This window comes from Cololabis saira, chromosome 18 (genome assembly GCF_033807715.1).
Source record: "Cololabis saira isolate AMF1-May2022 chromosome 18, fColSai1.1, whole genome shotgun sequence".
NCBI lineage: Eukaryota > Metazoa > Chordata > Actinopteri > Beloniformes > Belonidae > Cololabis > Cololabis saira.
Window position 1 is genome coordinate 12,391,737 of NC_084604.1, and position 18,895 is coordinate 12,410,631.

Below are 18,895 nucleotides of genomic sequence, written 5' to 3' on the forward strand. Positions count from 1 at the left end.
AGATGCAGCTGTTATCAGGTGTTCATCCCTAAATTAATTTTTTTTTTTATAGGGAGGTGATTTTTGTCTTCAAAAGGGACAGATACACTCACATTAATGCCCTTACACTCAAAATCTGTTTAACTTTCCACCTCAAAATATCATTTTAAACCCTAATTGAGACAGACAGATTATAATTGCAGAGGAGCTATGTGCCCACTAAATGCAAAATTACATTTGCAAGATCCTTATTAATCCTATAAGTACTTAAGATACCTCACACATACCAAATCAACTACACACTCACACACACTGTAGGCACACGCCGGGAACATGTCACTTGATCAGAGGTGGCACAGGGAATGGCAGCTGCAACCTTTCTCTCAGCTTAGTGCTGCTGTTTTAAAGTAATTGCTCACACAATTCATGACAGAAGCTGCAAGGTATCACTACAGAACATCCACATTCATTGCTCCCCGCCCTAACATCATCTCTCCAGCTATACTATTCTGGTAATTAATTTTCTGTCCCAGTTCCCGAGGTGATGTGTGGGTCTCTGTGTGTGTGTGTAACCAAGCATTTCATTATGTGCTGATCCCCTTATTCTCTGGTGTGCCTGCCTACGCGTCTCAGTGGTGTGTTTGAATTCAAAAGAGGGTCTTAGTCAGGTAGCTCAGGCTTCTTCAAGGACACCAGATGCTCCAGACAATTCCACACGAAATTTCCTCTTTACAGGGGAAGTGTGCAGTCTGAGAGGGATGTGGAGCAGGAGGCATGGTCCAATTTGTTAACTGCTTCAAAGATATATGGCTTCTGAGGAGGCAAAAGCCTTGTTCCACAGAATGAAAGTAATATTGAATCATGCACGAACATACTAGCAATTCAGTTCTTCAGTCGGGAGCTTCAGACAAAATGAAAACAAGTAATCATCGAAAAGTTTATGCAAACAGACATGAATGTGTTCTAGGCTTCAGACACAGCAGTAGGATTTAGATTTTTTAAATTTATGTTCATGGCCAAACGCTCAGTGGGAGAATTACAGCAATAATCTTTACCAACTGCAACAGTTTAAGCTACAGGTTAATATGTTTCTGTAGTTGAAAACACAAAAAATTAAAGGGCCAATAAGTTTAAATTAAACATGTGCCAGAAATATAAACTTTGACCACCCAATTCTAGAAATCATGTTGGAAAAAAAACTGCTGGGAAGATGTTGCATGCCATGGTGTTTTTCATTGTCAGTACACAATTTGTATAACCTGTGAGGTAAAATTTACTTGAGCATCATCAGCAGACTTAACAAGCTTAAAGTTATGAAGTAAACAAAGAAAGGAGGCTTTAAACAAAGCTAGTATAGTAAACAGCCTGCAGCCTCTGCTGTCTTTCAGTGTTTATTTAGTTAATGGCTTTGTTTCAAATTGAGCCCTTACACTCACTATTTTCACTGTGTAAGTCCATACACACTGACAACTCTTAGCACACAGCCAACTGCAATTACCCGGCTGTCACAGTGGTCAGAAAATAAGGTGAGGAATACTGGACACTCAAGGTATCTTTTTGACATAGCTGTGGGACACCACATTTTCAGTTAAAAGGATGGTGATCCATCTTTGATGCTAAAAGCAGTGCAGCCTTAGTCTCACAAAAAGGAGGAGAGAATAGACACATGGAAAGGAAAGACAGGCTTGTTTTTTGTTTGGAATTTACAAACAATGAATAGTCACATTTTAGCAGTACCTAAGGTGAAGCACACAAAAAAAGAGTTTGCTTTCGTCATTTCTAATCAAAGCACACAGCAGTTTTAAACATGCACTTACACATTGAACATGCAAGAACACTGCAAACACATTACTGTGTTAAAGTACTCATGTGTCATAGCTAATGGATGTAGTTGGGTATAATCTAAGAAAGAAAATCAGCATAAATTGCCATAACAGGACAGGCCATTAAAGAAAAAGAAAAAGAAAAAAGAGAATTAAAAGAAGCAAAGAAAACTACAATCATGACATCCCTTTTCTTACTTCTAAGCCATTTTTCCCTTGTGCTTCCCGGTAGGTGGATTTTGCCTTCACTGTATGGCAAAGTTTTCCAGAACGTATTGTTGGTTATCCAGCAAGGAGCCACTACTGGGATAGCTCCAAATCACGCTGGGGCTACACCTCCAAATGGACTAATGATTACTCCATGGTCCTCACAGGAGCAGCTTTCTACCACAGGTATTAACCTGCATGACCACTGCTGTTTCTAATTTCTTGCATCTACAAGTTACATTTAAAAAGGCCTTTATATGTTGCCACTGAATAACCAAAACACTATGTTCAGATTTACTGGTTTAGGCACCTGAATATGATTTCATTTAATGCATCAAACATTTTAATTATCACTAATACCCTGCCCAGGGGGTATACCTGTTTTTTTCCACTAAAGAGAGTGGGGCTAGGCTCCAGCAAATCCCTGTGACTCCTGATAGGAATACGTGGGTGTAGCTCACAGGTGTCAGACTCCAGCCCTATGGGTGGCTGTGCTGTATGCTTTAGAAATCTTGCCCCTTCAACACACCTGATTCTAATTAACAGATCATCACTTGTCATCAAGTGATACACAAGTCTGTTAATGACAGTCATTTGTATCATGTGTTTTGAACCAGAGAAAAGTCTAAACCATGCAGAACAGCAGCCCTTGAAGATTGGAGTCTGACATTCCAGGTGTAGATAATGGAGTTTCCATTGTAAAAATGGAGGGCTAAGAGCACATGAAGAGATAGGTTTGAGCAGAGAGACATGAAACGTGGGATGAAGCTTCGGAGAATCTGGCAGTTTGAGGCGAACAGCAGTGGGGTTAATGATCTTGTATGGTCCAGTTTAATGTGAAGCCAGTTTGCGGGAGTCCATCTGGAAGTGTAAGTCCTTTGAAAACAGCCATACCCTTTGACCTGGGAGGTAAGAGGGAGTTGGAGCATGGTGTCTGCCATCCGTTGATTTTGAGCAAGATTTCTCCTGAGCAAGGCGTCCTGAGCTTCTTCCCACACTCTCCGGCAACGTCTGATGTGCTCCTGGACAGAAAGGACAGCCACCTCCACCTCCAATGCAGGAAAGAGTGGAGGCTGTAACACAAACATGCACTGGAAAAGCAACATATCTGTAGCTGAGGAAGAGTTGTTGGCATATTCAATCCATGGTAGCTGCTGAGACCAGGATGTAGGAGGACGGGCACAGATGCACCTCAGGGCTGCCTCCAGGTTCTGATTGGCCATTGGACTGAGGATGATACCCTAACAGAATGCTTTCCTTACCTGTGATGAGAAGTGGGGACCAAAATCAGAAACAATGTCTGTTTAAATTCCATGAAGAACAAAAACATGTTTGACCAATAGGTCAGCCATTTCAAAAGCTGTGGCCAATTTGGGTAAGGGGTGTGGTGAGCAGCCATGGAAAACCGATCTACTACAGTGAGAATTGTTACCTTAAGAAGGAGGTAAACCAGGCTATTGCTATATGGGACCAAGAAAGAGAGGACTCTAAGAGCAAATGGAGGCCCAGCAGGAGGTTGATGGAAACCTCTTCCCCTGGCTCAGACGGGAAAAGCTACAACAAATTGCTGCGTATCTGCACAGATAGGCCACCAGAAATCCTGACGGAGAAGCTCCAGGGTTCAATGGGTTCAGAGTGACAGTCTGACCGCATAACAACACTTTTTTCAACTAAGTGCAGTGGTGAGAGTGGGTCAGAGAATTTAATGTTTGACCCATTCGAGCTCCTCTAACTTTGAATGGGTTATCTTTTGGCCGAAGGGGAAAGTTTGGCAGGGAATTATCACACTTGCCAAGTTTTGTCATAGTCTTTGCTGAGTATTATAGGGTGTGAGTCAGGTGCATCCCAGCTACATCGGTTCCACAGCAGGTACTACAAACGGATGTACGGCCGGTGTAGTGAGTGCTGGTTCCATTGAGAGCACAAGAAGAGGAGCGGGTGACCAGGATGATGGTGGTGCAGAGTGAGCAGCATCACTCCCTGAGATTGCTGTCTAGCCTGGTGGCCTGGATGAGATCAGGCAGGGAGTTACACTCATCACAGACAGCATGTTTGTCATGGAGAGAGTCTTTGAGGCCTGTACAAATGTGCTTTCTGCAGCCAGGGTTAAGAAGTCAACAGCAAGGTCAGCTACTGACCTGGAGGGTCGAAGGGACAGTGGTTGACTGGGTGCTTCTCACCCCCAAGCAGGGCAGCCAAACACATCTCCTTTATAAAGAGGTCCAAGGAAGAGCAGATGGAGGGATTGCACTCCCACATATCTGTGGCCCAGTGCATGGCATACCCATTCAGTAAACTGACCACAAATGCCACTTTGTACTGGTCTCTCACATTTGTAGCTAGCTGGAGGCTGAAGACCGAAGACCAGGGAGCACTGGAGGAGGAAGCAACCACAGGATCTGGAGCTCCTGAAGAAGGGAAAATGGCACTGGAGCGCCATCTGTGACTGTGGCACCAGCGGCAGGTGGAGAGGCTGCATAACTGACATGACTGACAGATCTTTAGAGAATCCCTGAGCCGGGAAAGAGCCTGGTCGTGTTAACCACAAGCGCACTCTAATGCAATGCTTGTCTTAATGCCTCTGGGTTCGTGGTGTCTCGTTGACGGGATGGTTCTGTCATGGAGGAAATGTCTTTGAGACCCCAATTTCAAAGTGGAATTAACTGTTCCAGGGAGTAAAAGTCAACAATGATTATTTTATTGCTCCAGACAATCAAGAGAGCAATATCCCCATACGCCCAAATACAAAAAGCACAAAGGAGCACGACAGGAATGGCAGCATGCAGACACTATAGGTGGTCTGGCATCAAATTGGACAGGGCTGAACTGTCTACCATCCAGTGCTGTATGAATGCAAGGGTGAACTCAAGTACAGAAGACTGATGAAGGTGAATGAGGAACACGTTTTCAAGACACACCCATGGCTTCTGCTCTGCCTCCATCTAGAGGAAGGGAAAAAGTACAACAACTTAATAGAGAAAGGAACAAATGTATAAACGTGACTAAATAAATAACAAAAAAAAATCCTAATACTGACACAATTTTGGAATTGTTAGCTCTGTTTGTTGTGTGTTGCAGGAACAATTTCAAGGAAGTTACACATGTTGGTTCACCAGCAATAAAATGCCTGTTCGCAGAGACAAGCTTTTCCGCTGCATAATTATGTCCTCATTAATGTCAGTCAAAAATAAAAGTTGGAAACCACATCAAAAAATAAAATCCATGTAATAGAAAAGTAAATATATAGCCCTTTTTAACCTATTTGGTATATCATAAAGTGACTGTGAATACTACAATGATGCAACTAAAATAAAAATGGTGAACACATCTAGGTTCAAATAAACACAAGAAACTTGTGGTCCAAAGCATTAAATTGAACAGGGAAAAAAATGGCTTGCCAAGCATTTTGTCACCCAGATAAACAGCTTTTTCATTGTTCTGTTGTTAGTACGCTAAAAGCACCTCTTTAGTCCTTTCCTTATTTAAACTCCTAAATGCCAACAAAAGCTGGAAATCTGGGATAGAGAAGGTGTGAGCTGTGTGTGTGCGGGATTTGCTGGTGTGTAAGATCGAGAAACGGTAGACCTTGGCAGGGAGGTTGCAGACGTGACAGTGATTTAGTGCACCCATGCTGCTGAGAGTGCAACACGGCAACCATGCAGACTACAACAAAACAGAAATAGAAGTGGAGCCCTTAAAAGGAGATAAATGCACACATAACCTGATCTATTGTCCCTTTTTGTCTTTATGTACTAGATATTACAACTACCTGTACACTCACTACATCCCAGCCAAGCTGCTGACTATGGTGAATCACATGGCTAACTGTGAAGACATCCTGATGAACTTCTTGGTTTCAGCTGTCACCAAGCAACCACCAATCAAAGTCACACAAAAGAAGCAGTACAAGGAAACAATGATGACCCAGGTAACACAGTTTTACACTCGGACACTTTCAGACTAATTCACTGCTCTCCATACAATCAATCTATCCAATAAATTTATCAGCTCAGGGCAATTTCACACTACTTGACTTTCAGTGTCATCAGACTGCTGTGCTGTTCAGACTAGTCATGCAGGCTGTCTTATAATTTGGAGACTTGAAGCCATTGTAGTGTCCACACAATGTGACTGATTGGTGACTTGGTCATCCAACCAGTTTCCAAAACACGTTTTGTCAATAAAAAACATGAGAAGTATAAACTAAAATGCAAAACAGCAGTTAGTTTTTTGTTTTTTTTATTGCTTTTTTAGAAAATGGGCACAGCAGAGAAAGAAGCAATATAAGGTATTTAGTATACTAGATATATCTGTTGGTTTACTGCAATGGCTTAGCAAATAATCAGCAAGCGTATTTGATGCACATTTGACTAGTTCACATATGACAATGTAGTGCTGACCAGCAAGTCAGGCTTACAATTTTGACTGCAAACTTTCTGCATGAACAGATTATTATGTTCAAACTACATGATCGAACTGTCTTGAAACTGGAAGTCTTGAAGGCATTGTGTTCAGATTACATGACTGACCAGCAACTGGGAATCTGTATTATATGATGTGACAGTGACTTAGTTTCCCAAATGATAGAAACAGGATTTAAGAATATAAAGAGGGAAGAAACAATAGTACTTTCTGCTTGTGCAATGACTTAAGAACCCTAATATGATGTTGTCTCTTCATTGAATGTTGTGCAGTGTCTCCATGTAGCTTGATGAGGAAGGTTTTCCTTCCTCATGTTGATGTCACCCAATGGGCCTCACTGACCGTATCTTGAATGCTTAGTTTCCAATTCCTTCAGATATTTATATGTTACATGTTCATTGGCTTTTACAACGGCTCAGAAACACAAATGTGAGATTCTTCAGTGTATCTTTGAGTGAGATCTCGCATTCACACCATAACATCATTTCAAAAGGCCCAATAACTTAACTAATATGTCTCTTGACTGAAGCAGAAACAGATTATTTATAGATGTAGATAACATTACACTTTTCACAAAACCAAGAAGAAACTGAATTTGAGGCAATGGTATGGTTTTAAAATACATTTACCAATAGAGGGTATGCATTGGCGTCACTTCCCCATTGGACCATGCCCCCTTACTCGCACTGAGTGGCAAAAATGGCTGCAACTAGTAGAGGAAACTACGTAGGGAAAAGACGAGATAACAGCCGATTATCGGATTTAACGGCAGTTGGACTTGACATTGACCCGTACAGTTACCCGAAGAACCAGTGGTCCATGGACATTAATATTTGGTACAGTTACCAAGAACCAGTGGTCCATGGACATTAATATTTGGTACAGTTACCAAGAACCAGTGGTCCATGGACATTAATATTTGGTACAGTTACCAAGAACCAGTGGTCCATGGACATTAATATTTGACCTCGAATCGAGTTTCCTGATATTTATATGTACTTAATTTTCTACGCTGGGGAAATACACTAAGCAAAGCTTGAAGGCAGACAAAAGTCTTGACGCTTGGTCCAACTTCAAGGCAGGATTTGTTGTAGAAATTAAAGTGATGAGCAGTGGCGGTTTGTCAATAGGGGGCGCTAGGGCGCCGCCCCCATTAAAATTACAGGGGAAAAAAAATATAGACACAGTACACATAAATTACGTAATAAAAGGAATTATCACATCTGTGCACTCATAAAATGTGTCTGACTTTTAATTTTTCAAGCCTTCCCATCCCATACTGGGTTTATTCAGAGTTGTTTTTTGTGCAGACATAAATACATAGGTTTCAAGGGCGAGGGGCGCCGCCGCTGGCCAAATGAGTGTGTATTGCATGTTCTTATACTTTTCTTCCATGTGACTTCATGCTGGTCTCTAATTGGTTACTCAAAGACTCTCCTCCGGGCGCAACTCCCTGCGCCCGTGGCCAATCAGCATGTTTTCTGTTCTTCATCCAATCTGATTGATTCATGAGCTGTCAATCAAAGTCACACCCCTGACAGTGTACGACTGCATCTCTCACTCGCATACAAATGCCAGCTACAGCTACAGTGAAGTTTTTTTCCCCACACGCGGAGACCAGAGGAAACGTAGTGTGTGTGCGTTCAAAAACATGGCGAGCCACGAAAAGGCGAGTTTTGCAATGTGGAGATATTGTCATTACAGCAATCCCTGGTTTTTCGCAGGGGTTACGTTACAAAAAGAACCTGTGGTAATTGAAATTCTTTTTACAATTATTATAGAAGGCTTTAAATTGCGGAGATCAGCCCCGCTTCGCACGTATTTCACTGCTCTTCTGAGCCACTGCATCCCGACTCGCGCTGTGGCGTCTTTTTCTCCTAAAGCCCGCGGTCGCGGTGCAGGTGTGTTCTTTCGAGAGAAGAAAATAGTTATGGGTCGTTGTTGACGTTCTTTTTTCTTCTTGGCAAAAAGATTCTTATAAACCGACATGCCAGCATTGGTTATATTTGAGAACTGTAATGAACGATTCATCAAAGGAAAAGATGCGGCCTGCTCACTCCTCAGGTTAAGGAGGAGACCTGAGCTCAGTGCAGGGCCCTCCCGGGGTTGGTAGAGGGAGCAATGCCCAGGACTGACTTAGGTAGGAGCACTGGGTGATAAAATGGGAAAAAATCGGGGATAAAAAAATATTTGAAAAAAAAAGATTTCTTTAGTCTAAAAAATGTTTTGAAGACCAATCAATGAATTAAAAGAAATTGTATTTGACAGGATGCTGAGACAAAGTCTTTTCGTGCATGTCAAAACCATATTGTGGGGCTTGAGGCACGAAGTTTCTAGGGGGCGCTGTTAAGCCATTAGGCCACGCCCATTAATGCAAACCATGAAATATAAAATTTTTCGCCAGGCCTGGCTTGCGTGCAAAATTTGGTGACTTTTGGGGCACGTTTAGGGGGGCAAAAAGGCCCTCATTTCGTCGGAAAAATTTTAATTAAAATTAAAAAAAAATTTTATTAAAAAAAAACGAGAAAAACGAGAAAAAAATGTCCTACAGATACAATAGGGCCTTCGCACTGTCAGTGCTCGGGCCCTTATTATTAGTGTCATCAAACTGTTTTTTTTTCTTAGGCAAGTGTTTGGGATTAAGGAACTTTGTTTAGCGTTAAATCTCTGGAGAAACTTATCGATAACTGAAAAAAATAACAAGTCCAATGCAAGTCAGAAACTTCTCAGAACTATATTGAAGAGCTTTATGCTGGATTCACATGGCAGCATTGCGTGTGTTGTCTGCATCCATCTCCATAGACTTTGAATGGGGTGACATCATCCATTGCAGAAATGAACTGTGGGTTGTTGGCATTGTGCCTTTGTCAAAAGTGGAGGAATTTTCAAAGTGTCCCTTGTCAACAGAGGCATAAGCCAATCAAGTTTTGGCCATGGAAAGAGCCTAGCGAATGAACTCATACATGAAGGGCAGTAAAAAGCAAAAAAGGTTGTGCAGAAACATACATCAGAAGACAATAGAGGAAAAACTCATCATCACCATCCTCAGTCTGTCTGCATGTTTAACTAGCAGAATGCACCCAAAAATGAGGGTTGCAGGTCCACCTATGGAAAGTGTTGATAATCCCAGGTCATGATGATGGTGTCGGTCAGAAGCGTCAGACAACACCCTGTGAATCCAGTGGTATCCTGAAACCTTACAATGCCCTACAAGGGCCTTAGTGTATGACTGTGTGTGATCGTTTTCTCTAAAAACAAACACAAAACTGGCAACAATTTAAATTTAAAGAGGCGGTTCCAAAGTATACTTAAGGAAAAAAAGGAGTAACAAACTCAGGATGGATCTCGTCCACCTAGGGAGCCCTGCCGCTGTGGGGCTTTTCAATTGCCTCAGCAACCTTAGCTGCGGTAATGGCCATCTCAGGGTCCATAGACTCAGCCACCTCTTGGGAGAACGCACTGGTGGGACTGAGAAGATCCTTGAATTTATTCTTCCACCTGCCAATAACATCTACATGCAAGATCAACAGAACACCATCCCTGCTGTACACAGTGGAGGCAGAGAACAGGGCCCATTGGACTCAATGTCCCTCACCTCCCTCGAGATCTAATTGAAGCTCTGCCGGGGGTTGAAATGGGGTTTCTTCTGCCAGACGTTCAGCAAACACCCCTTTTACATACCACTCAACCTTACAGACAAGTTCAGGCTCCTTCCCCACCAGAGGGCTACTCTTCCAAGGTCAGGATCAGTACGCCAAGGCCCATGCCTTCATTTCCACAATCCACAATCATTTCTAGAGGATCCAGAACAGTCCCTAGCTCAGTTAGCCTTCTTTATCAGATTTTTCAACTTCTTTGGCTCTGATGCTGCTACACCAACAGAAGACTGCAGAAGTGATTGGACTCCCTAGAACAGACTTATAGAAGATATGCAACATCTTGCCACAAACACTGAGGGACCTAAACTTTGTCAAGAAATGCAGTTTGCTATGTTTGCTTCTTGTAGTCTCTAGTCCATCACTAACAATACACTCAACGACTGCAGCAACCTACTAGAATAATATGATTTTATGTATTTTACAGAAAAAACATAGGGTTTAAAGAGGGGTTACTAACTTTTGCCATTGGCCTTATTTCACCTGCATGATTTGAAGGAGCATTAGATACAAACAAAAATGGGCACTTATTGAAATGCTACCCCACTGCACTACAAATGGAAAATGTTTCATTTGACTTACTTTTGTTATAAAAAAGACAACATTAAAAGCAATCTGTCTCTTTTGAACAGTAGTGGAGTTTCAGGCTAAATAAAGCCCTGACCTTTTCTGTGTGTGTGTGTGTGTGTGTGTGTGTGCGCGTGTGCGCGTGTGTGCGTGTGTGCGTGTGTGCGTGTGTGTGTGCGTGTGTGCGTGTGTGTGTGTGTGTGTGTGTGTGTGTGTGTGTGTGTATCTACGTTTCCAACCCAGTGTCACATTCTGATTGATGGCCTGACCACAGGCAGGACGATGACTCTGCAGTATAGACTCAGTGATTAATGTCTTAATTGTGAAGGCAGCACAGCAAACCGAGATTTACCCCCACCTTCACTTCGCTTTTCCTGCCACCCCTCTCTCACCTCTGATTTGTGTTTTGCTTTGGGCGACGGAAGACAGGCATTTAGCATGGAAAAGGTGGAAAGAGATGACATCTATGGCCAGCAGCAACATTTACACAAATAAAGAAGGCATTCCTTTTTTAGTTTTTTCAGATGTCTTTGTGGTTTAATATTTTTTACATTGTAACTGAGATACTGTATATTCCACCAAATAGCAAAACCACATCTGTCACTTGATTTTTTTCATACTATAATTATTTTACCTGACCTCCAGCAGCCCCTGCTGCCACAGGATCAATCTCCACATCCCAGTGTCAACGCTCATCAAAGAGTCTGCTGCCCTTTGCTTTGCCCTTGGTTGCTCAATCTCAACTCATCGCTCTGCTGCCACCCAGTCTCCCAACCCTCATTGACGATCAGCAGCTGAGGAAAGAAGGCAGCACAAGATGATACCTTCATGTAGTAATCCAGAGGCCATTGGGGTTGGAGTACTGCTTTCAATACAAAGACTAACAATATTTTACTGGGACAGAAAAGTGAATTGAACTGAATAGAATAATGCTTTGGGAATCCACAAAGGGCCATTATGTAATTGCTATATAAAGGGAGAATAGATAAACAACTGCCAGTGATTGCACACTTTCATTGACAATGAGATGGTTTTGAATTATTGCTCTTTGTTTTACTCATGGTCAGCTTTCTCAATGTCTCCTCTTCAACCCATCTGGATTTGGGCATTACATGTGCTTTAAAACAGCTCAGTCAACTGGTCCACTTGGAAACAACTTTCAGCGTTGTAGAACGTATCATAACAGATCTTAAAAAGTGGCAGAATTCACCAGCAGATAGCCTTCAAGCATTAGAGCATCCAAACCAGCATAGAAAAATCTTTCAAACGCTTGGTCATTTCTAAAGCCATTCCAAAGTACAAACATGTGATCAGAGCTATCAGTATGACACCATTTCAAAACATTTCATTTATTCTATTCAGAACTTGTGCATAAAAACCTTTATTCAGATGTTAACATTTTTTTCCCAACAATTCCATATTACATGAAAAAAACCTTCCTGCTGCTGACTTGACTAAATACATTTACAGACTTCAGTGACATCATTACTGCAAAAAATTCCTTTATTTTGGTTGTTTATGTAGATTATTGTGTAGATTATTATGCTGGTTGTTATTCTCAGGGCAGATTTGATGTGATGTTTTTGTTTAATTTAAATATATGTATACGTGAGAGATGATTCTATTGATTATTTTGTTGGTTTCTATATGATATTAATATCTTAAAAAGTAAATTTGTCATCCTTTGCAAATGTCATATAAAACATAATCATTAAAAATGTCAGTGAATACCCTGCTGCCTTAGTCAAATTATCTGGAAATGTAGTTCTAATTATGGTTGCACAGCTTACACAGTACAGCTAGGTTTGGGAGAACATTCAGATGTTCTTCAGGTGTTTGTTAATTTATGCTAACTTCTGTCATTGTCTTGGAAACACAACCATGATAGGGAACATTCCTGCAAAGAGAGGCATTTGTCACATGAACCTCCTATTAGTAAGGTAACATCTGGATTCTTTCCAATTTAAGCCCAGCTGATCTGAGTGAGGAGCAGCTCTAATGCCATGGGCCTACATGACATCTTATTGGTATATCCTTAATTCCTTTGAGGCAATGCACTGCTTTCCATTAATGTGGTGGCCAAGAAACATGTTGGTGTCACATAAATAAGCCATGTCACCGAGTTGTTTTTTCTTTTTTCTTCATGAAAAGAGAAAACACTGAGTTTCACTTGAAATGTCTTTTGATTTAATATCAATACTTTGATCTGCCTCCATTTACTTGTTTAACAGTCCTGCAGGCTTGTTTAGCTTTTTATGGTAAAACCTCTTATGAAAAAGTTACAGAGCAGATAGTGTTCCCAAGTGAAGTGAAAGATGAGTTTTTATTGAACAAATAACAGTGTTAAATCCACGTACACTTGCAGAAAAGGGATTATCTTGGCTGCTTTTTAGTTCCTGTTATAATACCTTCTCCAGGTTGTCAGTGAGGTGCTGTCTCAAGCGAAGGAGTTCAGGTATCTCTGGGTCTTATTCACAGGAAGGGAAAGAACGGAGCGGGAGATCGACCAGCAGATCAATGTGGTGTCTGCAGTAATGCAGAGTCTGTACCAGTCCACTGCAGTGAAGCAGCAAGAGATGGCTCTCTGTTAACTTGTCATATCTATGCTTCTGCCCTCATACGTGGGTAGCGATGAGTTGTTGATAATGGCAAATAGTGAGATCACAGAAACAGGTATTGGAAATGAGTTTCCTTAACAGGGTGCCTGGACTCCAGGGTGGCACTAGCCTGGAAAGCCCCCACGGTGGACCTACTTTGGATGCCTCCAGGGTAGTGCCACTGCTCCTCCACTTCAAGAGGTTGAGGTGGTTGGGGGATCTAGTTAGGATGCCTCCAGGACCTTGGGGAGTTATTTGAGGCATGTCCAACCAGGAGAGGGCCTCAAGGCAGACCCAGGAGACACTGGAAAAATCATATCTTTATGTCTCTTGTTTAGTCATTCCCCTAGAACAGGGGTCGGCAACCCAAAATGTTGAAAGAGCCATATTGGACCAAAAACACAAAAAAAAACAAATATGTCTGGAGCCGCAAAAAATGAAAAGTCTTGTATAAGCCTTAGAATGAAGGCAACACATGCCGCATGTTTCTATATTAGTTATAACTAGGGGAAGATTTTTTTTTTCATTATGCACTTCGAGAAAAAAGTCGAAATGTCGAGAAAAAAGTCAATGTCGAGAAAAAAGTCGAAATGTTGAGAAAAAAGTCGAAATGTCAAGATTAGTACAATCTTGAGAAAAAAGTTTAAATGTTGAAAAAAACTCGAAATGACGAGAAAAAAGTCAAAATGATGAGAAAAAAGTCGAAATGGCGAGATTAAAAAGGAAAGGAAAAAGGCAGAAAGAAATAGGAAAAAACGGAAAAAAGAAGAAGAAAAAAAGAGAAAAAAGGAAAAGAGAAAAAAAAGAAGAAAAAAAGGTCAAACATTTTTGAAAAAACTCCAGGGAGCCACTAGGGCGGCGCTAAAGAGCCGCATGTGGCTCTAGAGCCGCGGGTTGCCAACCCCTGCCCTAGAAGAACTGGAATAGGTGACTAAGAGAGTGAGGTCTGGCCTTTCTGCTTAAAGGAGCACCAGGCTCCTTTTAAGAAATGAGACTCTCTAGCGCCACCCTTCGCCACGACGGCCGTCGGGGGTACGGCAGCCAACAGCGAAGCCGGCACGGGAGAACGGGGAGAACGTGCATGCAGCATCATGTGACGTCACATCTGCAGCCCAGCGCGGGAAATTCCGGCCCGGAATTGCAGCACATTTTGCAGCACACAGCCTGTTCAAGGCAACGGAGAGATACACTAGAGGGCTCATTCTTTTTGGTTTGGAACGCTTCATCTGACATTATTACTAGAAAACTTAAAACGTATATGAATTTTTTTCATAAATCCTGCCTCAATCCTGCCTCATGCTCCTTTAAGCTGCTGCTCCTGTGACCGGCATACAGATAAGTGAAAGTGGATGGATGGATGGATGGATGGATGGATGGATGGATGGATGGATGGATGGACGGACGGATATAATAGTTATTTTAATACGACTTAGTATAATTAGTCTAACACAAATTGCAAGCAACACTACTCAAGCTTTGTCCATCAATTTCAAAGACATTTCTGAACGTAGAGTGAAGAACATTCAAGTTTTAGTCAATGGGGCTTGAAACTTTAAAAGGATACTCCAATCTAAGAGGCTTCCTCATTTCTAACCAATTTTTATTCTGCTGGCCCAGATATGTGTTTTGGCAAGTCAGTATTATCTCTTAATCACCATTTTCTGTATTGTTTACTCCCAGAATATTAACCTCTGTCTTTCCATCCCTCCCTTTCTTTTTTTCCCATATCAAGGGATCCAAGGCATCGCGATGGGCGGACCCAGACCACTTTGCCCAGCGACAGACGTGCGTGAACACCTTCAGCCAGTGGCTGGGTTTCATGCCCTTGGTGCACTCCCAGATGAGACTGGACCCTGTGCTGTTCAGGGACCAGGTTTCCATCCTGAGGAAGAAGTACAGGGACATTGAGAGGCTCTGAGCACACACGGACAAAGGCCAGGCCACTGAGGCAATGGGGGAGCATGGGTGTTCTTGGGTTTTTCGTCTTCAAGTGCACACGAATATATACTCTGAATGGACATTTTTGAGATGGACATAGTCTTAAAAACATTTGTAAAAAGAGAGAGAGAAAACAGCAAGGTTATATCAAACAGTTTCTTTACACAAAAAAATATAAAGCTTTTGTAATGGTGGGCAATTCTGTAGACCTGCCATCTCTGAGTTCATATAGATTTAAACCAGTCAGCCACAGCATTAAACCATCTGTCTAATGTTCTGTAAGTCCTTTAAAGGTCCTCTGGTAATGTCCTGTAGTGTTTACGACCAAAACGACGCCAGCGGATCCAACTGTTTTTTGTAATATTTTATTTTATTTTTTTATACATAAAATACTTGCTCCACACATCCTGCAGAAGCAGTCAGATAAGATCGGCTGTATCACTAAGTGCTGTTGCTATGGAAGACCTATGTGGGTGGCAAAACTACATGTTTATGTGAGTGTTGAAGTTATATTCACATAAATGCCAGAGGACCCAAGGTTTCCCAGCAGAACATTATATTGTGATGAGATGATCAAGACTTTAATCTTGTGGCTGACTGGCGTTCGTGAACATACAGAGACACTTGCAACAAAGACTTAGAAACACTCTAGCCACTGATGACTGCAGACGTACCGTTTGTGTTGCATGGTTTCAACAAGATAGCTGCACTGGGTAAGACCTGAAAAAATAATATATGGCAAGAAAAAAAAAAATGTTTATTGTTAAAATTGTCAAAATGTAAAAGAGGTTTTACTTTTTTGAAGTACTGTACATATGTACAGTCAAGACTCATGGTGGACAAAAGGAACAATCTCTAGCTTCTGGGTTGGGCCATGATACAGCTGCTACCCCAAAAACCTCAACAGACAATGACAATATGCCTCTTGTACAGTCATATACATTTTCAGTTTATGTATGAAAACAATTAGAATAAAATAAAGAAATGTTATGTTATACGGATAGAACCTGGGTTTCAGCTTTATTTCTTGCTTCCTTCTGTTGTGTTATAGTCTTGCTGAACTATAAATGCTGTCTTTCCAGCCTGTGTAGTTACACATCTGACCTGCAAACTAAATGAGAACAAATGAATTACAAAAGCAGATTGTGCCACAGTAATACAGTTAAACAAATAAACAGGACAACTCCTGTATGAGTTGCACTCAAACGTCAAATACTTCACACAGTTGCAAAGTTGGTTAAGTTGTTGATTGATCGCATTACTAATTATTTACACATCATCCTCAAATAAACCAACATCCAGTCTTATTATCTGGCTTGCAACAGTACACAAAATCTATGACATTGATTAGGAGAAGCAACATTGAGTGAACTATGTGCCAACCATGTCCTATATTTTCTTTTAGCACGGTTGCAGCTTGGTGTTTAAAAAACGGCTAATCGCTGTTGTATAAGCCAATGATCAAAATAGAAGGGATTAAAAAAATGCATGTCAAAAGGAAAACACAAAGTTGTCATTGATCATTTAAAAAAAAAAAGATGCCTCAAAGGTGAAAATAGCAAAACTGATTGAAAAATGGAAGTGATGGAAATGCTTACTAATTACAAATATAATAGGCCATGAATTGTGACATTAATTTGTGGCATTAAACTTTTTTATTTAGACGCGGATCTACTGGCACAAACAACATTAGTACTAAAGTATGGCTCTACATTAGTTTTAACCTAAATGCAAAAGGAAAGTTTTATAACTTGGACTTGGTCATATGCTGGATTTGCAGAAACAAAGGGCCATCAAGAGTTGTCACTACACCTCCCAAACCAAATAACCAGCAGGATGCAGAATTATTATTTTCTAATCTTTTTATTTTTATTTAATTTTATAAGATAATGTTACAATGTTTTTTATAAATGTCTTCAGAATTTTAGTTAGCACTCTTTACATGTTAAGTCTCTCCCCTCCAGGCTGAGGTATCTGAACAGAGGGCAGCTATTTTAGTTACAGCTTGCTGTACCAAAGCACCTCACAAAAGCAACCAGGTGGGAAAACCTACAGCTAGAGCCCCTAGTCAAGGGGTGCCAATGGAAATTAGCAAGCCCCTTAATGCTACTGCTCAGATTGCCTTCACCAACAAATTATACCATTGCCTTTTTTTTCCCTTTTTTATACTGATTTTATTTATCTGTTTGCATATGTCTTGCTTCTGCCTTCATCCTGTGTCTATTAGAATCATGTCTTTAGTATTTCAGTCAGACAACTCATGCAGTAAGTACATTTTTACTTTTGAATCGGAGCCCCCAGGTGAAGCTGGGGTGGAGGTGGGATTGACAGCAAACTTGGTAGGTGAGACACCCGAAGGCATCCAAGAAGCATACTTGTTGCTCCTTAAATAGATCAGAGAACAAGTAATTGGAATGAATCAATCAGAGGGGTGAATAAGCGGGCACACACACTCCAGAGATCGCCTGCCGGGATTCATATCATGTCCTCAGAAATGAACACTACGCTTGCAAGTCACAGTGAGTAGATAACCAGTAAATGCAAATATGACTGTGACTTAATATTTGTCATCTTTGAGGGTTTACCCCTCTCGTGGATCCTCCAGAAATAAATGTAGTAAACAGACAAATATTGATCAAAAGTGGAGCACATGAGTGTGTGATTAAAAAAAAATGATGTTTCTATTTCAAATCCATCACAATTAAACCTAATTTCCTTTTTCTGCAAATATTTTCTATGGTTTTCTGAATTTTGCTTTTTTTTATTTATGGGTAAAAAAAAAAACAGATTTAAAATTCACCAGTGCTTGATTCACAATTGAAGTATGAACATGTGCAATTCAGTTCATGTATCAGCAGAAGACAAATTATGGATGATCGGATTTGCTTTTCAGCAGAACCATGCCGTTGGTGGAGCATTGAAGCAAATCATTCTGCCAAAACTATTTTTGACCCAGTGATCATTGTCAGTTTTATTCCTGATGCCAGATGTGGAAATGTTGATTTCTATTTAGAAATGCTGTGTAAGGATAAATGCAGATACAGTTAAACTGATACTCTCTGTGGGGGCTATGACTCCTGGTTAGAGCAATGTGGTTGCATCTGTGTATAACTTCACCAAAACAATGTTTGATTCTATAGTTTTCTCTGGATCTTTTCTAAATCTGACCAGTGATAAAATGCTGAGCTTCATGTCATTCTTCACCCTCTGGTTGTCTCGAAAGTGTCCAAAAGACATATGAAACAACCCACCGGGAGATAGTTCAAGCTGGCAATCGCTGCAGGGTGTTTACTGATATTCATCCATCTGCATGGTCCATTCCAATTGCTCCATCTCCTTCTTAGACCTATATAAGGAGTAAGAGGTAAGTTTGTATTAGATGCCTTTGGGATGTCCCACCTGCCAAGCTCGCTGTCATTCTTAAATGAGAATCCTGTAGACTCTGATATGGAGGGGGGTTGCAAGCCTTAAATGATGCTTTAACAAGGCATAAACCCCCCAAAAATGCAAGTATGTTTTCCCATAAAATGGTTTAAACTTGTCAGACTAAAATTAATTAAAATATTAATTCAGATGTTTTCTCTCATATATGTCTTGCTCTGTAAATGGTTTGATTGTTCAATGTCATCTTGACCTATTCCGTGCTACTGAAACACTGCTGAGGGAGGATCATGTTCAAAAAAATTAGTCTTAGTTGTGTTGCAGA

The 18,895-nt window shown here is 41.0% G+C and overlaps 1 protein-coding gene across 1 annotated transcript in view; it reads left to right on the forward strand.

Annotated features, from left to right (window-relative positions):
* The window catches only part of LOC133418595 (exostosin-1), a 380,641-nt gene extending 364,533 nt beyond the window's left edge, over nucleotides 1–16,108 (forward strand). The window contains exons 10-12 of the mRNA XM_061707365.1: nucleotides 2,035–2,195; nucleotides 5,766–5,937; nucleotides 14,984–16,108. Of these exons, the coding sequence (XP_061563349.1) occupies nucleotides 2,035–2,195; nucleotides 5,766–5,937; nucleotides 14,984–15,169 (519 nt within the window). The 3' untranslated portion in view covers nucleotides 15,170–16,108. The remainder of the gene's footprint in view (nucleotides 1–2,034; nucleotides 2,196–5,765; nucleotides 5,938–14,983) is intronic.
* The last annotated feature ends 2,787 nt before the right edge of the window (nucleotides 16,109–18,895 follow it).